Source organism: Drosophila subpulchrella, chromosome X (assembly GCF_014743375.2).
Source record: "Drosophila subpulchrella strain 33 F10 #4 breed RU33 chromosome X, RU_Dsub_v1.1 Primary Assembly, whole genome shotgun sequence".
Taxonomy (NCBI): domain Eukaryota; kingdom Metazoa; phylum Arthropoda; class Insecta; order Diptera; family Drosophilidae; genus Drosophila; species Drosophila subpulchrella.
Genome location: NC_050613.1, coordinates 28,240,850 through 28,259,523, shown reverse-complemented (window position 1 = coordinate 28,259,523; position 18,674 = coordinate 28,240,850). Strand labels below are relative to the sequence as shown.

Sequence of the window (18,674 nt, the reverse complement as noted above, 5' to 3'; positions counted from 1 at the left end):
AACATCGTTGCAGGAAATTGACGTACAAAAGAAAGATAACTTTTTAATTTTTGTATTGCTCCAACATATAATCTAGGATCTTATTAACTACGCTCTCAGACCATCGCTTAGTTTTGATCTCCCTGGCTCGCTTTCTTGAGGGTTTTTCTTTCATTGAAATTGTTATTCAATGATTTTGTTTTATAGAAGACAATTTTTTTTCTTTTGCATTTAAAATTATTTTCTGTCCTTGCAATATAAACCAGACATATCACTTCGAAATACCAAAAATATTCCTGGAGTGTGTCTCCGCTAACTGCCACTGCTTTACTTTTACCTCTAGTTCCGAGCTTACACGCCTGCTGCTTACCTATAAAATTTGCAATCAACCACGGTGTTACACAGTATTTTGCATTCCAAGAATTGCATTTCTGCTAGTGCTGCCAGATTGGTTTGTTTGGGCCCCTTATACGAAAAGACTGTAGTTTGTGTACATTTTAGAAATATAAACAAACCATATACTATTTTGTTAAGATAAACACCTGTGTAAGTCCTTGTTTTCAAGAGGACTCGATTGAGTTATATCCTTTTTGGCCTTGCCACAGGGTTAAAAATCACGTGGGCCGACTTTGTGGCAACGCCACGCCTACTATTTGCAAATAAGGTCTTAATCAATACAACTACACACAGAGTTGATAAAGAAAAACAAACAGAAAACACTAAAACTTTCGCCCACAAAAACCAAAAATTTCAGTAACCAAGGAGGAGTTGCACGGTAGTGTCCACAGATCCCAATCCAGAGCAGCGACATGGGAGTCCCGAAGTTTTTTCGCTACATCAGCGAGCGTTATCCTTGCCTCAGTGAGTTGGCGCGGGAACACAGCGTAAGTGGATGCGGGGGATGCGGATGCGGATGTCAGGATAGCCATGTGAGCTACATATGTGATATGTGTCCTTACCCCCTAGATACCCGAGTTCGACAACCTGTACCTGGACATGAACGGCATCGTGCACAACTGCTCGCATCCGGATGACAACAACATACACTTTCACCTGGAGGAGCAGCAGATATTCCAGGACATCTTCAACTACGTGGACAAGCTGTTCTACCTGATCAAGCCGCAGCGTCTCTTCTTCCTGGCCGTCGACGGGGTGGCACCGCGGGCTAAAATGAACCAGCAGCGGAGCAGGAGATTCCGTTCGGCCCGCGAGGCGGAGCAACTGGAGGCGAAGGCGGCGCAGCGGGGCGAGCGGCGGGAGCACGAGCGCTTCGATAGCAACTGCATCACCCCGGGCACCGAGTTCATGGTGCGGTTGCAGGACGGGCTGCGCGCCTTCCTCAAGACGAAGATCTCCACGGATCCGCTGTGGCAGCGGTGCAGCGTGATTCTGAGCGGCCAAGAGACGCCCGGCGAGGGCGAGCACAAGATCATGGACTACATTCGGTACATGAAGGCACAGCCGGACTTTGACCCCAACACGCGGCACTGTCTGTACGGCCTGGACGCCGATCTGATCATCCTGGGCCTCTGCACCCACGAACTGCACTTCGTGGTGCTGCGCGAGGAGGTCAAGTTCGGGCGGAACGTGAAGCGCGCCTCGGTGGAGGAGACGCGCTTCTTTTTGCTGCACCTGGGCCTGCTGCGCGAGTACTTGGAGCTCGAGTTCGACGCTCTCAGTACGCCCGAGCGGAAGTTGGACGTGGCGCAGCTGATTGACGATTGGGTTCTGATGGGCTTCATGGTCGGTAACGACTTTATACCCCATCTGCCGTGCCTCCACATCTCCTCCAATGCCCTACCGCTGCTGTACCGCACCTACATCAGCATTTACCCGGCCCTCGGCGGTAACATCAACGAAAACGGCAAGCTGAACCTGCGCCGACTGCAGATCTTCATGTCGGCCCTCACCGAGGTGGAACTGGAGCAGTTTAAGGAGCACGCCGACGATCTGAAGTACATGAATGCCAAGACGGAGGCCTTCGACATCGATGTGGCCCAGATCACGGCCAACGAGAGCTACGATTCGGACCTGGGAGCCCTCATCAGTGAGAGCATGAAGGTAAGCAGTGGTCACGCTGGACCTTAGTCCACCTGGTAATCCCCTTTTCATATCCCCAGCTCTACGAGGACGACAGCGAGGAGGACTGGAGCAACGAGGAAGCGATGCTGACGAACGAGTTTAAGAACTACAAGCGTAACTACTACCGCAACAAGTTCAAGAGGGAGGCGCAGGGCCAGCTGCTCGAGGAGTTGGGCCACCACTACGTCAACGCGCTGCAGTGGGTCCTCGACTACTACTACCGCGGCGTGCAGTCCTGGGATTGGTACTACCCCTTTCACTACGCGCCGTTCATCAGCGACCTCAAGAACATCGAGCAGGTCCAGATAGACTTCCAGCTGGGGACGCCCTTCCTTCCATTCCAGCAGGTGAGCACTCTCATTTGGAGTTCAGCGCCTTGGCGCACTTTAATTTGTTTATTAAACCCAAAATATTGAGGATGTTCTGTCCATAATTCACAAAATGTATTGTAATACTGTCAGTATTTCCATCATGGCCTCTTTTTGTATTATAAGAACATATACCTATCCTGCTCTAAACTATGGAACTATTGTATTCGACGTTCGATCAACCAAGAATTAAAAGTAAGTTATACTAAATCCTGTCTCCCTTTCTTCACGCAGCTCTTGGCGGTGTTACCGGCGGCCAGTTGCAAGCTACTCCCACTCGCCTACCACGACCTCATGCTGCTGCCCAGCAGTCCGCTGGCCGAGTTCTATCCGCTGGACTTCGAGAGCGATCTAAACGGCAAGAAGCACGACTGGGAGGCGGTGGTGCTGATACCCTTCATCGACGAGCGGCGGTTGCTAGCTGCGATGCGTCCCTGCGAGGTGCTGCTCTCAGAGGCGGAGCGCGACCGGAACCGCCACGGTCCCATGTACATCTACAGGCACAGTTCGGAGTCGCAGGGCCCCATGGCCCCGCAACCGCCGCTGCGGGGGCTGGCGAACCTCTTCTGCACCGAGGTGGCCAAGTGGTCGCGCGAGATCGCCCTCAACCTGCCGCACAGCGTGTGCGTTGAGCTGCCCAATGCGGCGCGCCACGTTTTCTTCCCGGGCTTTCCCACCATGCAGCATCTGCCCTTCGACGTGAGTGTTATACTGGCCATTCCGCTCGTAATGCCAGCCTTTATATGTGCCCTCCCATCTTCCAGTTTGAGCTGCGGCACGATCGCGTCAAAGTTTTCGAGCAAGTGAGCCGCAACCAGAATATGGTCCTTAAGCCGCGCAAACGGCAACTGGAGGACACCCTGGAGGCGGTGGCCGGGCAGTATCTGGAGCAGGTGGTGCACATCGGTTGGCCGCATCTCATCAAGGCGAAGGTGGTGCGCGTCGCCACGCGAGAGCAGCGGGTCGACGAGGAGGGACTCTCGGCAAATGAGTCGCGGCGCTTCGACTCGGAATGCAAGACGCTGCAGGAACAGTTGAGTGTGAAGCCGCTTCCTGCATCCGGCGCCCAACTGCTAATGCTCCTCCTTCTTCTCTCTCCCCTCTGGCAGCTTTACCACGCGCATGGGCATCCAGTTTCACAACTACGACGTGCTCGTCTACGTGCGCACCTACGCCGGCAGCTCCACGGAGTTTGGGGCCAAGGGAACGCTAAAGGTCCGCGATGCGTGGAGCAGCGCTGTCACCGGCTATCCCGCCCAGGGTGTGGTGGCCGAACTGGCCGTGAAGGAGAGCATGCGCAAGCAGTTCAGCAAGGTTGAGGACTTCTTTCCCGCCGGCAGCCCGATTTTCTTCATCGGCAATCCGTATTACGGCAGCGAGGGCACTGTAATGGATCCCCTGCTCGCCTACAGCTGCGGCCGCATCCAGGGTAAGCCAGTCTCGGTGGATTATGGCCCCTTCACCCTCTCATCTTGTTCTTCTTTCCCGCTACAGTCAACATCCGTGTGCGTCCGGAACCGGATGTCCAGGAGGCACGCGCCTTGCAGGAAAATCGCGACCGGGACTTGTTAAACACATACGAGGTCTGCCACTTACTGAACATCAACGGGCGGGCCTTGGGTCGCCTCACCGGTACCGTGTGGGTGGTGCTCGGTCCTCGGCGGGAGAAGATGGAGAACGTGGCCAAGCACAACATTGGCCTGCAGCTCAAGTACCCGAGACAAAACGAGGAGCGTGCCGGCTACTGCTGCCGGTCGGGCAACCAGTGGTTCTACTCCAGCCTTGCCCTGGATCTGATGCGGGACTACTGTCAGCGCTACCCGGACGTAGTCGCCTTTTTTGGAGTCAGCAACGATCGCGGCGAGTACGTCTTTGAACAGGATGTTTTCCCGGATGCCATTGGCCAGCACCGCGTTGAGGATCTAGCCAACTGGGTGCGCCAGCAGCCGCACATGAAGGTGGAGCGGATCTCGTGCGGCTCCAAAACGGTCTGCCGCGAGACGGTGGAGCTGCTGATGGCCGCCGTCGACGAGCTGCGCTCGCTGCCCGTCAAGGACGTTAAGCTGCAGGTTAAGCCGCATTTGCTCATCAAGCCCAATGTCACGCTGCCGGAAGTCTACCGATCGCGGCGGCCGGTGCGACTCTTCGACCGCGTCATCATCGTCCGCACCATATACATGGTGCCGGTGGGGATCAAGGGCACGGTGATCGGCATCCACCCCGTTACCGATCCAAATCCGGTCCGCCTGGAATGCGTCCATGCCGTGGACACCTTCTGCGAGGTGCTGTTCGACAAGCCCGTTCCGAATTGCAACGACATTCACGGCATCGCCCAAGACCGGGTCTACAAGGTGCCCGAGAACGCCATGGTGGTCATCTTCACGAACGGTAAGCGCAGCAAGTCTAGCACCCGTATTTACTTATTTTGTTTGTAGGCTTTATCAAAGCTTATTTACGGAAAGGGCTAGGGATTGCGAATATGTGTGCACTTTTCTTATAAGGCATATTTCCTTTATATGTATATACAGTTTAACATTTCTTAAATTTGGTTATATGTATAGGATGGGTATAATAGAAATCTTAAGATTAACAGATAATATTAATAGGCTAAGAAGCCATCCGGCATGCCTCCTTTAAACATTCACTAATGCAACAATTTTATTCTTTTTATTATTTTATTTCTTTTAGATCAAACACAGAAGCCAAACGACAAGGCTCAGTCGACGAGGACTCCCCAGCAGAACGACAACAACGTCCGGACGAACCCTCGCGATCTACAACAGGCGAGCAGCAGTCGTTATGTGACCGCAGCAGGTTCGACTTGGGTACCCATCACGATGAAGACGGAGGTTTCCGACGAGTTTTTGAAGACGCGAGGCGACGCGAAGGGCAAGCCGGAGTGGTCCAGGTCAGGCCAGCCGCAGTCGCAGTCGCAGTCGCAGCAACAGCCAATGGCGGAGCAGAAAATTTCCAACTGGCGGGATCGGGCTAGTGCCCCAACAACCAACCCTCAGCCGGCAGCAGAAAATTGGCGGCAGAGTTCCTCACGCCAGCAGGGTGGCAGTTCCTCCGTGGCTCCGGCCCAGGCGCCCCGCACTGCAGCTCCGGCTGCCACGGTGACTCCGCAGGATCAGACACTGGCGCTCATGTCATTGCTGGGCTTGAAGAAGGAACGGGAGGCGACACAATCTCTGGAGTCGACGCAGCAGCAGCAGCAGCCACAGCCGCGTCCACCGCCACTGCAGCTGGCTCCAACTGCCGGGCAAATGCCCGTAAGTCTTTCCAGCCGAAATTTGCTTTGCCTACCCGTTCATGTGCACCCATTTCCATTACAGAACTTGCCCAAGCCACCGCTCTTCTGGCAGCAGGAGGCGCAGAAGCAACAGCAGAGCGATCGCATCAAGAGCCAGCAATGGTACAGAAGCGCCCAGGCGGGAGCGGATCTTGGCCAGCCGCCAGCCATAGCTGGTCCCCAGATGAGGCAGCCACTGCTGCAGCAGCTTGCCAGCGTACCCCACCCTGGATTCAACAATGGAAATCAGCAGCGATCCAACCACAACATGGCTGCGCAGAGTGCGTTCAACAACAACCACGTGCGCATGCAGCAAACCAATCCCTACCAGACGTACCAGCCGCACCAGACGCCGGATCTACCGCCATTCCAGCAGCTGCAGGAGATCCACAATGTGGTTCCGCCTCGATACTCCTCGATACAGGACTTTGTGCCCATACAGGCGTATCGTCCGAGGAAATCGAAGCGTACCCAGCCAATCGGTGGTCGCCAGGAGCCAGATGCTGTAATTAAGAATTAAATAAGTTAATTGGGTTCGGCGATTTCATTTCAAGTATCTTTGTCTTGTGCAGCAATCGTTGAACGACACCACAGACACAACTTCTAGTTCTAGTCTTCCGGACAAATCTCCGAGTGATCAAGCTGTCGAGCTAATGCAAACGCTTAATATTCAGGTGAGCATTGACCCACGTCGATCCCGCAATGATCCCTGGAATAATATCTTTCTGGATCAGCAGCCATCGGTATCACAGTCCGAATCGAGTGCTGTTCCAGCAGCTGGAACTACTGAATCCGGATCATCTCAGGTGGGAAAAGTAGTCCAGAGTTATCTTTCAAATGCATTACCTTTCCTAACACTCGCATTTTCCTTTTTTCTAGGCAATCAGGCCAAGGAAACAGCGAGTACCCCGGATTGGGGCCAAATTTGATTTGGAATACATAATGCATTGAGATGATGATAATACAAATATTGCTCCACGAAGGACGGGGTCTACTCAATGAATTGCTCCTCTATAAGATCCCATTGCTTGAAATTTGAAAACTCTGTATTCCTAAGTTTAAAACCCACCTAACGCTAAGCAAAAAGTTGTTTAGAACCATCCAATTTTCATTTCCTAGTCTGTGCAAGGCATTCGAAGAAGCCGCATCCAATGGACTGTATTTCCCACAAAAATTGTTGATTATATTAATACTGAAGTGAGACTGACTCATATTTTTATTTTCCTTAAATAAACTCGACTTTTTCCTGATATTCCTTGTATTTATTACTAGTATAATAGATATCAGTCCTTTTTATTTTAGTCGTTTACCAGATATTATAGTATGTGTCGTGTAAATGAGTGTTTTAAAAGGAACTCGCTCTGTAAGAGAAGTTTCATCTAAATAAAAATGGTCACAGTAAACATGTTTTGAATTTTAGTGTGGGTTTATTTTTAAGTTCTAGCCATACGACTTTAGAACCGGAGCATAACTACTAAATTTGCTTTCAAAACAAAAATAAGGCCATATCGTGTCATCAAAACAGATACGATAGATGATGAATAGTTGCCGAAAAGTGTGCGATATTTTTTATGATGTAAATTCTGTTCATCATAGCAGGCCTAGTGTTACAAGCAGGGACCCTTTGCATTCTGCTCTTATCAACGTCGGAAGGAACATGTCAGGTGCGAAATTTTTTCTACAATAAATTTTCATTTTTAATGGTTTTTCCCCCTAAGACGAAGAACTAATTAATAAGCTTAAGGCCAGTGGACGTTATATGACTGCAGTCGGAACTGATTGGCTGCCAATAACCATGAAGTCGCAGATTTCGGACAAGTTCGTAAAGACGGGTGCTGCCCCGAAGGCCATGCCGGAGTCACGGGCCCAGCCAGAAGCTCCGAAGCAGGTGCCGGAGAAGATTTCCAACTGGCGCGAGCGGAAGACTACCAACTGGCGCGAGGAGAAGACTTCCAACTGGCGCGAGCAGAAGATAACCAACTGGCGCGACCGCCCCGGTGGCCAGCAGCCAGGTTCCAGCTCTTACAATGCTAAATAAAAGGGCAAGTCATCATGCCATCGACTTTCTTAAAGTGTTGTTTTAGAATTTACAAATTGGGTTGGAGTTAAGATGCCAGTCAATATCAAGGCCGTCTTCTTGTCCGTTTTTTAGTCATAAACGCATGCGCGGACAAGAAAACGATCCCTTATCAATGCAAATTACATTATATAGACCACAAATAGCTAAAAGACTAAGAACAAGGGTACTCAACACATCCCCCGCTCTCATTTGCATGTGCTCAATCGAAATTTAATAAGACTTGTCTTTCGTTACGAATTAAGGTTTTGATTTGCGTATAATTAATTACGACTTTATATGTACATACAATGCATTCGTTAAAAATAATAAGAAATAAAATGTTAAAAGAAAGCCAGCAGCAAGTGTAGTGTTGTCAACAAGGGTTCTTCCATTTCAATCAATTTAAAAAGTCCTACAACAGTGTCAACTTGGTTAATAATATATGTAGCTATGTGTCTCCTGGCGGAACTATTGTGGGATGCTGTGTGGATCTGCCATGAGGATGGATGAAGGGATGAGTGTTATCAGGTGGGATTGGTGGGGTCACCACCGCACAAAAAGGCACACCGCTCAGCAAATCAGATAAACTCAGCTTTGCTTCGATCAGCTCAGCCTCTTCGTCATAGCATTTTAGCATTTAGTTGGTTGTTGTTGTTGTTGTTAATAGTGAATTTTATTGTGGTTGCCGTTGTTTATAGAGCTAAGCTTATTCCTGTTCATATTGTTTTGTTGTTAGTTAGGTTCGCTTCTCATTCTCCTTCTCATTATTGTTGTTTGTTTGTTGTTGTGGTTGTTAGTGCTATCCGCGGATCTGTTTTGTTGCTGTTAGAATATATCTGCGGTTGCGGGTTTTAGGTAGCAGTCTTGTTTGGTCCTAAGACGCTGCCGCTGCCGTGGCCAAAACCGACACCGGTTCACTAGAATCAACGTGAATCAATTGCTGCTGCTCCTCCTCGGCGCGCAGCTTGGCGGCCTCCTTCTCCTGCAGCTGGGCCTCCAGCTCCTCGACATTGCGAAAGATGCGGGCATACTGGAAGCGTTCATGGCACGCTTGCTGGTAAAGAGCGGCCTCGGCCTCGCACTCCCCAAACACATCGCCGTCCCGCAACGCTGTGTAGATTTTGGTGGCCTCCTGTGAATTGAAATTTACAGCGTAAGTGGATGAGAACAGGGGGTCAGACAATATCCACTCACCTCTAGCCGCAGCTTGGCCAGGTTGAAGCTAGTGACCAGCTTGACGGCCGCCGCCTTTTTACTATTGTCCAGCTCGTACAGACTGCGGGCGCCCTCGTATAAATGCAGTATGGAAGCGTTGTGTTTGGCAATGAACTCGTCGTTGAGCTGCTGGGGCGTCTTGCTGCCTATCAGTTCTTTGGTGGCCTTGTCCAGCACCTGCTGCACGTGCTCATTGAACGGCTGTTCCTTGGCGGCGATTGTCAACGACTTCACAAAGCGTATGATGCAGCTGTGGACTTCGGGGTGCGCGGGGTTAACGGCGCGAGCGCGCCGAATGCACTGCAGCATTAGGAGCAGCTTGTTCTTGCGGTAGTACACCTCGAAGGCCAGCAGGTGCGTCTCGATGCGCTCCTTGGCCAGCTGTTGTAGCGGCTTCAGGAAGTCGATGGCCTTCTCCAGCGGATCGTCCGTGCGCTCCAGCTTCTCGGCCACCAGCTCGTCCAGCTGCGGAGCATCGGGATCGGTCTCCTGGTTCGCCTGCTGCTTCGACTTCTGGTGCTGTTCGCGCTTCACCTGCGCCTGTGCGGCCTGCGCACTCTCCAGCTCGGCTTTCTTCTTGGCCTTGCGCTGTTTGCTGCGCAGCTTCTTCAGTTCCGAAGGGGGCAGGTTCTCTGTGGCGGAATTAGGCCGGTTAAGCGTTTGTACAAAATAAGTCTTATCGGTTTACTTACCAATGTCGATCTCCTCAATGGTCGCCTCCGACTTGAGCGGCTTGTCGTAGAGACGGATGTACACCTCTATGGCGCACTTGGCCGCCTTAAAGTAGAAGGGATGCTGGCGCAGTACGTCCTCTAGTCGCAGCAGGCCAACGTAGGCGCGAAGCGTCATTTTGCGCATGCAGTAGGTGTGGAAATCGAACTGGTCCTCGACGATCTCAGCGAAGTGGCGCTCCACCTCGTGGCACTTCTTCAGCGACTCGCCCCAGCGACCCATTCGCTGATATGCCAGGGCGCACTCCGTCTGGAACCACATGCACTGCATCTCGTTCAAGTTGTCCATGGCGGATACGCCCTCGCGGGTGAACTTGGCGCAGATCTCCTCTGCTTCCTGCACCATGTTGCCGCGCAGCATGTACTTGGCACACTTCGAATTGATGTAGCTGTGGGGGGGAGGAAAATGTAAGTCTCTTCGAGAAATCCGGCTTCGTTCAAGCGACCCTTACCGATCCGCCGTGTCCATGCTCTGCGCCTCTTCCAGCCAGACGTACGCCTCCACAGGATCGCCGGCATGCTTGAAGATGCGACCCTTGGTAATGAGCAACTCGATCAGCGTGGGCGTATGGTCGATCGCCACATTGATGTACTCGAGGGCACGGTCCGTGTCACGCATGTAGTCGTAGTGCTGCGCCAGGAACAGAGCCGTCCACACCAGCGCCGAGGCCGGTTCGACGGGAACCCCGGCATCAGCGTCCTCGCGAGAGAAGTGGCCGGAACGCGTCAGGTTCTCGAAATACTGCAGCGTCAGTTCCTCGATGGTGGCCGCCTTCTCCGGGATCTGGTGCAGCGTGCGCACGTTGACAAAGAGCGGCGGAATGCCCTTACGCAGACCGCGGCGCAGGTACTCATCGGCCACGATGCGAAACTCGGCGCCGGTGGCGATGTTCAAAGGCAGGCGGCGGGGGCAAAGGGCGCGCGGGTACTGCTCCTGGAACACGCGATAGATCGCCACCACGGCACTAGAATCGGTCGCCTGGCGGGCGGCCATGTACTGTTCGTAGTACAGCACATTCTCCGGATTGCGGCGGATCAGGGACTCGAAGATGGGCACAGCCTTCTCCTGCTGCTCAAGCTTGATGTACAGGTCACCCATGGTCTCGCGCACGGCCAGCTTATCAACGATCTGGGCCTGGTACTTGATCAGATGATCCACGGCCTGCTGCAGGCGGTCCGACTCGATGAGTATCTGGTTCTGGTAGAGCAACAGCTCCGAGTGGCGATAGTCGTGCGCCTCCTACCCGTGGAGCAACATGAAAGAGGCAAGAAAATGGATAAATTGGATTATACAATGGTATCGGTGTTGGCCATACGGGCCAGGGTAGCCAGGTACATACAATCGAGGTCTGCGACTGGCTAAACGTCTCCAGGATGCTGTTGGCCATGTCGTAGTCCCGCAGCAGATGGTAGCTCATGGCGAAGCCGATCCAGGAGGCGTGCTGCGAGGGGCGCAGCGTGAACAGGTGGTGGCGCGTCTCCTTGTAGCCCTCCAGGTCACGCATCTGGATCTGCAGCAGCGACAAGTCCTTTAGGATTTGCAGGTTGTCCTTCTCCCACTTGAGCGCGTTGCGATAGCACTTGATGGCCTCGTCGTACTTCTTGTCGCTGCGCTGGAGCAGTCCGTAGACATGCCAGCAGACGTGGGAGCGCAGATCGTTCCGCAGTCCCAGGCGCACATACTTGTAGGCCTCCTCGCGGCGCCCCAGGCCGTTCAGAGTCAATCCCTTCATGGCCAGCGTCTCGCCGTGCTCCGTGTACTTGGGATTGGACAGGATCTGCTTGGCCAGCTTCAGGCCGTTTTTGTACTGCTTCATTTCGTAGCATTTCTGGCGGGGCACAGAGATAAGATAGTGGATTAGTCGAGGAATTAGTCCATTTGGCGCATCCCGCCCAGTGGCAAAATTTTGAGGTTATGCTACCATCGAGCGGTACACCGTAGTCGCGGTGCAGGTGGAGTACCCAGGAGTTACACATCCCGGATAGCCGCGTGTTGGCCTACGTTTCGCTTTGGCCAAAAATAGGCACTCCACCTGACTTGGCCGAAAAAGCACATGGATGTACCGAAGCCGGTGAGTAGCGGGAACTTTGGGGGGGTCAGGGGGCACGTAGGGGAGCTTTATGGGGAGGGGACAGGGGCTGGGGCAACCACCACCCGGCTTACAAGTAGCTTGCGGAAGAGCGCACCCTCCTTGGGCGGCAGGGGATCGCTGGAAGGCATCTCTGCAAGGCTGCGGCTGCTCCTCTTCTACTGCTGCTTCTTCTTCTCGGTCGGCTCTTGTTCTTCCTTTCCTCAGCTGCTGACTCTCTGGGATTTTCCTCGCCTGGCCGTGAATTGCACCCGACTGCGGGATCTGCGGTTCGGGATCAGCGCTCTGAGTTGCTTCGACGGCACGGGGGGTAGCTGGATGCGATTCGATCGGCAGAGTAGTTGGGTAGACACACCACACAAGGCGAAAAAGGCAAACTGCGGGCACGAGCAAATTTCTAACTCGACGTGAGACGGCCACACACACGCACACCATTCAGCACGGCTATACACATGCACGCACTGGCGCACACACACCGGCACGCGGATGCACGCGTCCCGCGGCGAATGTCGCTAGTAACCGCGCCTCGCTACGAATGGCTAAAAACGCGCTCGTTTCAAACCTTAGACGGCGGTGTTATGTAAAGCTGCTGAATCTTTAATTAAAACTTATTCGTAGCGTGGATGGCTAGTGGGCGCACAGATCGATTCTTGAACACATTCCAAAAAGCCTACTTGTTCATAGCTTTTGCATAGGCAATTCAGGTGAAATTGTATTTCCGTAATATACGACCATAAAGTTGCCATTCACAGGCAAGCCAATCAGCTGTGCACGACAGCATCTATCGATAGCTGAGTGCGATAGCCAACACACTCGATAGGCAATCGGGAAAGAGGAAGAAGAACGCACCGGCAGGAACAGCAACATGAATTCTCTGGCCAGGATCGGGGGCTTTGTATGCCAATCGGTACAGATAGCCGGCTGCGGAGTAAGTATACCACTCCCTCCGCATGTGTAAACCCAACTAATCCCAATCGCTGCACCCAAACAGCTGCAGCAGGTGCGCACCAAGTACGCCGACTGGAAGATGATCCGTGATGTCAAGCGTCGCAAGTGCGTCCGGGAGAACGCCGTGGAGCGGCTGCGGGTCAACTCGCTGCGCAAGAACGACATCCTGCCGCCGGAGCTGCGCGAGCTGGCCGACGCCGAGATTGCCGCCTTTCCGAGGGATTCATCGTTGGTCCGAGTGCGGGAACGCTGTGCGCTTACGTCACGGCCGCGCGGAGTCGTCCACAAGTACCGGCTCAGCCGGATCGTTTGGCGCCACCTCGCCGACTATAACAAGCTGTCCGGCGTGCAGCGCGCCATGTGGTAGCGGCTCCTTCTGTTAGCAATCTAGGGAAATAAACCATGTTAGTAGTCCACCTCCCGGATATCTTTGTTATCGGTTTGGGGTCCCCTCACCAACTGAGTGGCGGCCTATCGATAGTCGTGTTATCGGTGTTAGTAAATATCAGCTGAAGTTGATGCTCCTCCGGCGAAAATGTCCCGGAAATCAAAAGGAGATGTAGGATCCGCCCGCCAGAGGGCCCAACTCAACCTAGTCGACTTCAGCTTCCTGGACCGCAAGGCGGAGGTAGCGGGCCTGCTGCAGGCCAAGAGCCGCCAGGTGGGTCGAAGTCTGGTGGAGAACGAAGCCGACTTTTGGAAGTTCGTGGGCAAGTACGAGGCCATGATGCGCGCCACGGGTCAGCCCGTGCTGCCGCCCCTGCTCGCTGAGTCGGATTTGGCAAGCATTCAGCCGTATTACCGCAGCAAGCACTTGGCGCTGCGGCTGGAGAAGGATGAACTGCTCCAGGAGGCGCACGCCGAGGTGCAGGCCCAGTTCAGGCACCTCCTGCTGGTGTACCTGGACTTCCGCCAGACAGAGAAGTTCCAGCGCATCCGGAAGCTGCGACAGGCACAGCGCAACCTGCCCATTGCTCGCTTTCGACAGGATTTGCGCGATGCCCTGGACACCTCCCGCGTGGTCATCGTGGCCGGCGACACGGGCTGCGGCAAGTCCACGCAGGTACCCCAGTTCCTTTACGACTTTGGCTACCGCAGCATAGGTGAGTGGGAGTGTTTTCCATTCGTTTACATGCCCTAATCCTTGAATGCCTCAGCCTGCACCCAGCCGCGTCGCTTGGCCTGCGTGTCCCTGTGCAAGCGCGTGGCCCACGAGCTCCTCGACGACTACGGCAGCCGGGTGGCCTTCCAGATCCGCTTCGAGCGCAGTCGCACGCAGCGCACCAACATCCTGTTCATCACAGAGGGTCTGTTACTGCGCCAGCTGGCGGTGGCTGCCAACTTAGACCAGTACGACGCGCTCATCCTGGACGAGATCCACGAGCGCAACCTGTTCGGCGACTTCCTGCTGGGCGTAACCAAGTGCCTTCTGCGAGCACGGCCGCAGCTCAAGCTGATCCTCATGTCGGCCACCATCAACGTGGAGCTCTTCCACGGATACTTCAAGGACGAGGGGGCGCGGCTGGTGCAGGTGCCGGGACGACTGTTTCCCATCAAGCTGCGCTACATGCCGCCACCAACTCTGGAGCTGAAGGCGGGCCAGGCGACAGCGGCATCGAAGCGCTCTCAAAGCGCCCGCATAGACCCGGCTCCCTTTGTCCAGGTGCTGAGCCTGATCGACCAGCAGTATCCGAGTGAGTCCAAACATTCCCAGTACCCAGGGAATTTACTAATAGCAATCTAATCCAGCTAGCGAGCGCGGCGACGTGCTGATCTTCGTGAGCGGCGTCAACGAAATTGAATCGGTTGTGGAGGCCGTCCAGGAGTACGCCACCGAGCAGACGCACTGGCTTGTGCTGCCGCTGCACAGTGGACAGGCGATCGCCGAGCAGGGCAAGGTGTTCGACTATGCGCCCGAGGGCTGGCGCAAGTGCATCGTGTCTACCAACATTGCCGAAACGTCTCTGACAGTGGACGGCGTGCGTTTCGTGATCGACTCTGGAAAGGTCAAGGAAATGAGCTACGACGCCGCCTGCAAGGGCCAGAGGTTGAAGGAGTTCTGGGTGTCCAAGTCGTCGGCCGAGCAGCGCAAGGGTCGTGCTGGGCGCACAGGACCAGGTGTAAGCTAAGCTTTAGCCATGGGGAAACTGATTTCCTTAACCAATTTGCAATCACAGGTTTGCTTTCGCCTCTACACCGCGGATCAGTTCAACGCTTTCGAGGCCTATCCCACGCCTGAAATCTACCGCGTCCCGCTCGACACGATGCTGCTGCAGATGGTGTCCATGGGCCTGCCCGACGTCAGGGCCTTTCCTTTTATAGAAGCCCCGGAAACGGAGCGCATCGAGCAGACCATTCTGGCGCTCAAGCAACATGTAAGGAATTTCGCCATTATATTTACAAGGAATCACTTTATTTATGAACATATCTTATTGCAGTGTGCACTAAGTGTGGAGGAGAAGATCACTCCGCTGGGCAGCTCGCTGGCCAACCTGCCCGTGGAGCTGTCCATCGGCAAGATGCTGCTCATGGGCTGTGTGTTCCCGGAGGTGGAGCAACTGCTGACGCTGGCCGCCATGCTCAGCGTGCAGAACCCGCTGACGAATCGCGCCCACACAGACCAGCGTTGCGTGCGGGAGCGCGAGTCGCTGGAGTCCGAACAGGGCGACCTCTTCACCCTGGTGCGCCTGTTTCGCGAATGGGTGCAGCTAAAGATGCGACGCGAGGGCACGCGCCAGTGGTGCCGCCGCTTGGGCATCGAGGAGCAGCGGTTCTATGAGGTGACCAAGCTGCGTGCTCAGTTCCAGCGCATCCTCGAGAGCTGCGGCATGGTGGTGGCCAGCAGTTCCGATTCCCAGCTGACCAGCGCCGAGCGGGCCACGCGGCACGGCGAACTGCGCCAGCTAAAGGCGATGAAGCGCCGTCAGCGATTCGAGCAGCCGCGTCAACGCAAGTTGCTCAAGCAGAGCGGTGGAAGAGGGCAGGAGGACGACGAGGAGCGGGATGAGGAGCAGGGCAACGACATGCGGGACGTGGACTTCCGGCTGCGCTTTGATCCCCGCCAGCTGACACTGCTGGAGCGCTCGGCGCGCCTCGATCGACACCGCGACGTTGTGCTGCTGAAACTGCTGCTGGGGAGCGGATTTTACCCACAACTGGCTATCAGCGACGAGTTCAACTACTGCAAGGGCGGAGGCCAGCAGTTCTTCCACACGCGGCTCAAGCCCTTCGTCCTGCAGCACCCTAACGCCCACTTCGCCAAGCACTACGAGCTGCTCAAGCTGACTGACAGCGATCTGCTGGCCAAGCCGAACTTTTACACGCCCAAGCATCCGATCAGCGAACGCCACCAGTTGCTGTGTTACCAGTAAGTGGATGAGTAAGGAATCGTAGTGCATCACTAATCACTCCGCTCCGCAGGTCGCTGCTGGAGACCGCCAAGCCCTATCTGATCAACTGCATCCGCCTGCCGGCTGCCCAGACGCTGTTGCTCTTCAGCTTCTCCATCGACACGAATGCGGGCATCAGCCAGATCGTCTGCGACGGCTGGCTTGGACTGGATCTGCCCATGCCGGGCAGTGGAATGGAGCTCCTAAGCCGCGCCATAGAGTTGCGACAGCGGTGGAGCAGGCTGCTTTACGCAAAACTAGAGGGTGAGTGCCCCCGAACCATTTTTACTACAAATAACTAAATTGCTAATGTAATTACAATAGGTTTCAGTTTAACAACTTAAGTTTTTATGAATTTCTGTAATTTTTATTACAATTTCTTCTTAAACTTATGATGACTAACTGACTATGACCACTGGATATAGTCTATATGGCTACCTGTCCGTCCGTATGAAGAAAAGGGTTCCGAGGAACTAGAAAGCTAGATTTTTTAAGGAGACAAAAAAAGAGCTAATGATAAAATCGTTTATTCAGATAAAGTATTGTAGGTATTATAAATACAGGTGTTAATTATAAAGTTTATTTCTTGAGAGAGAAACTATAAATCTATGTTTTTTAAAGGTACATGACATGATCAAATGGAACAAATCTCGTTTATTCGCAAAGAGCATTGTAGGTGCTATATATACAGATGTTATTTAATTCAAATGAATGGACAACTCAAATATAACTAGTTTATATTTATAGAGTCTATTTCTTGAAAGACTATGCACATAAAAGAATGAACATCTTTAACAGTAGTAGTATTTTCATGTTTTTAAAGAGAGTCTCATTTTAAATATTTCTTCGATTTTAATATGTACAGAAATGGGATTTTTAAAGCCAAATATTTGGGAAAATATAAAAATAACGTATAAAGTATAAGCATAAATGGGATATGCTTAGATATAGCAACAAGTATACAATTGAAAATTCCAGTTCGTATTATATCCATAACAAAAATGTGGGATTTCTGAAATATGTTAAGATCGTGTTCTACCAGTCTCCATCTCTCACTCGACAAACAAGAGTTTTTAGTTAATTATTGTGAAATGATTTTTGTATCATAATTTGTTCTGTGTAAAAATTCTCGAATAGCCAGCACGTGAGAAGAGTTTCGCTAAGCTATAAGACTTACATACCTCACTCGAAAACATTTGAAGTGTTTATCCCCAAATACTTTTTGTTGAGATAGGTCTCTTTTCCACATGCAAATTAATGCCATGAAATAACAGTCTTAAACCCAGCCGAACATTTAAAGAACACCTTAAAATGCAAATTGGTTAAAAACTATTTCTAAGATACAGTCGAGTATGGTTTGAAATCGTTCCTATGGTTTAAATTCACTAATTCATTTAATTCCGATATAAACTATGATCGAGAGTATCAGTTACTTAATCGTTTAATGGTTATCCTTTAATTTTATAAATTCCAGATCTCAATAAAGGGTTATCCTTTAATTTTATAAATTCCAGATCTCAATAAAGGGTTATCCTTTAATTTTATAAATTCCAGATCTCAATAAAGGGTTATCCTTTAATTTTATAAATTCCAGATCTCAATAACAAGCAGGAAACATCTCCAGGTGCGAGCGATGGGAGCAGCACGCTCTGGCACGAGCTTCTCGACTTCATGGCGCTGGATGTGGCGTACGCAATTAAGAGGCTGCTGCCCGCCGACATCAAGAGGCTGTACTCCCACGAGGCTCCGTCGACGAGACTCATGGAGCTCAAGGAGAACCCCTTTGCCCGAGACTATCCCATGACGGCCAACGACGAGAAGGGCGGGCTCAACGTGTCCGAGCACGTGGTCTACAGCTGCTTGGCGGAGCAGCAGTGGACAATGGCCATGGATGCGGCCCTGCGGGCAGAGCCATGGAGCTGCACACGATGCGATTTCCAGCTGGAGGAGTTCGATGTGCTGGAGCAGCTGGTGCACCGATCCCACTGCAAGGGTCGCAAGGCGCAGGGCCGTAAGCCCAAATCGGATAGCCCTGTTTCGATGCCAGAGACATCCAGAAGCTCATCCTCCCACTCCTCCGGCAGCTATCACTGCAAGTCCTGCCAACGGGTGTTGCGGCTGTCAAAGATCGACATCCTGCGCCATCAAAAGCAGTGCCGAAATAGCAAGGGATCTGACTGAAATAAAGCATTATTTATAAGAAACAAGTCCCGAAATGTATTCTTAGACCACTAATTTTATGTTTAGAAAAATTATAATTGCATTAAATTTAATTTATTAGATCTAAGTGAATGAGGCTCGTTTTCTCAGTCTAACCTACCGCAAAAGTATCCCAATTTCCGTTCAAAAAGTCATAAATCCGATATATTTGCTCGTCGAGAAAATTGTCAAATTGCTAGGTTTTTTATTTCAGACACCAGGCGAACATAAGCGTTTAGCAGGTGGAGAAACGATCAGCTGATTTGTTAAATCGAAGCTTATTAGAGATGCCCTCGTGACTGCATCGTGACAATCTCGTGAC

At 52.4% G+C, this 18,674-nt stretch overlaps 5 protein-coding genes across 6 annotated transcripts; 4 read left to right on the top strand and 1 right to left on the bottom strand.

The window, feature by feature from the left end:
* The first annotated feature begins 604 nt into the window (after positions 1-604).
* LOC119555824 (5'-3' exoribonuclease 1-like) lies at positions 605-6,971 on the top strand. Of its 2 annotated transcripts, none has more exons than XM_037867442.1 (12): positions 605-863; positions 946-2,040; positions 2,100-2,408; positions 2,664-3,128; positions 3,194-3,462; positions 3,539-3,858; positions 3,924-4,817; positions 5,118-5,701; positions 5,765-6,226; positions 6,294-6,395; positions 6,456-6,527; positions 6,601-6,971. In XM_037867442.1, the coding sequence occupies exons 1-12, from the start codon at positions 789-791 to the stop codon at positions 6,670-6,672; spliced, it is 4,719 nt and encodes a 1,572-aa protein (XP_037723370.1). In that variant the 5' UTR covers positions 605-788; the 3' UTR covers positions 6,673-6,971. The 2 variants fall into 2 exon arrangements, with proteins under 2 accessions (XP_037723370.1, XP_037723371.1); XM_037867443.1 differs by having other exon boundaries at positions 607-863; positions 6,459-6,527.
* A 260-nt stretch (positions 6,972-7,231) lies between these two features.
* LOC119555826 lies at positions 7,232-7,783 on the top strand. Its single transcript, XM_037867445.1, has 2 exons — positions 7,232-7,385; positions 7,440-7,783. The coding sequence occupies exons 1-2, from the start codon at positions 7,256-7,258 to the stop codon at positions 7,757-7,759; spliced, it is 450 nt and encodes a 149-aa protein (XP_037723373.1). The 5' UTR covers positions 7,232-7,255; the 3' UTR covers positions 7,760-7,783.
* Positions 7,784-8,434: 651 nt separating this feature from the next.
* Positions 8,435-12,266, bottom strand: LOC119555825 (N-alpha-acetyltransferase 16, NatA auxiliary subunit). Its single transcript, XM_037867444.1, has 6 exons — positions 11,891-12,266; positions 11,067-11,555; positions 10,179-10,966; positions 9,688-10,115; positions 8,975-9,627; positions 8,435-8,912 (listed from the first exon to the last, which is right to left on the bottom strand). Exons 1-6 carry the CDS (start codon positions 11,945-11,947, stop codon positions 8,655-8,657), a joined length of 2,673 nt encoding a protein of 890 aa, XP_037723372.1. The 5' UTR covers positions 11,948-12,266; the 3' UTR covers positions 8,435-8,654.
* Positions 12,267-12,612: 346 nt separating this feature from the next.
* Positions 12,613-13,184, top strand: LOC119557330 (28S ribosomal protein S14, mitochondrial). The gene is made up of 2 exons (XM_037870051.1): positions 12,613-12,744; positions 12,808-13,184. Exons 1-2 carry the CDS (start codon positions 12,682-12,684, stop codon positions 13,129-13,131), a joined length of 387 nt encoding a protein of 128 aa, XP_037725979.1. The 5' UTR covers positions 12,613-12,681; the 3' UTR covers positions 13,132-13,184.
* Positions 13,185-13,215: 31 nt separating this feature from the next.
* Positions 13,216-18,440, top strand: LOC119557329 (probable ATP-dependent RNA helicase DHX34). The gene is made up of 7 exons (XM_037870050.1): positions 13,216-13,867; positions 13,922-14,458; positions 14,514-14,884; positions 14,942-15,139; positions 15,203-16,131; positions 16,185-16,417; positions 17,748-18,440. The coding sequence occupies exons 1-7, from the start codon at positions 13,300-13,302 to the stop codon at positions 18,332-18,334; spliced, it is 3,423 nt and encodes a 1,140-aa protein (XP_037725978.1). The 5' UTR covers positions 13,216-13,299; the 3' UTR covers positions 18,335-18,440.
* The last annotated feature ends 234 nt before the right edge of the window (positions 18,441-18,674 follow it).

Bases quoted from the DNA above. Each gene is read 5' to 3' on its own strand.
- LOC119555824 (XM_037867442.1), top strand. From the start codon at position 789: ATGGGAGTCCCGAAGTTTTTTCGCTACATCAGCGAGCGTTATCCTTGC. The intron at 2,041-2,099 runs GTAAGCAGTGGT...TCATATCCCCAG, and splicing joins TCATCAGTGAGAGCATGAAG to CTCTACGAGGACGACAGCGA. The intron at 2,409-2,663 runs GTGAGCACTCTC...TTCTTCACGCAG, and splicing joins CCTTCCTTCCATTCCAGCAG to CTCTTGGCGGTGTTACCGGC.
- LOC119557329 (XM_037870050.1), top strand. From the start codon at position 13,300: ATGTCCCGGAAATCAAAAGGAGATGTAGGATCCGCCCGCCAGAGGGCC. The intron at 14,459-14,513 runs GTGAGTCCAAAC...AATCTAATCCAG, and splicing joins GATCGACCAGCAGTATCCGA to CTAGCGAGCGCGGCGACGTG. The intron at 15,140-15,202 runs GTAAGGAATTTC...ATCTTATTGCAG, and splicing joins TTCTGGCGCTCAAGCAACAT to TGTGCACTAAGTGTGGAGGA.
- LOC119555826 (XM_037867445.1), top strand. From the start codon at position 7,256: ATGATGAATAGTTGCCGAAAAGTGTGCGATATTTTTTATGATGTAAAT. The intron at 7,386-7,439 runs GTGCGAAATTTT...TTTCCCCCTAAG, and splicing joins CGTCGGAAGGAACATGTCAG to ACGAAGAACTAATTAATAAG.
- LOC119555825 (XM_037867444.1), bottom strand. From the start codon at position 11,947: ATGCCTTCCAGCGATCCCCTGCCGCCCAAGGAGGGTGCGCTCTTCCGC. The intron at 11,556-11,890 runs GTAAGCCGGGTG...GTGCCCCGCCAG, and splicing joins CGCTCTTCCGCAAGCTACTT to AAATGCTACGAAATGAAGCA. The intron at 9,628-9,687 runs GTAAGTAAACCG...ATTCCGCCACAG, and splicing joins CATTGAGGAGATCGACATTG to AGAACCTGCCCCCTTCGGAA.
- LOC119557330 (XM_037870051.1), top strand. From the start codon at position 12,682: ATGAATTCTCTGGCCAGGATCGGGGGCTTTGTATGCCAATCGGTACAG. The intron at 12,745-12,807 runs GTAAGTATACCA...GCACCCAAACAG, and splicing joins TACAGATAGCCGGCTGCGGA to CTGCAGCAGGTGCGCACCAA.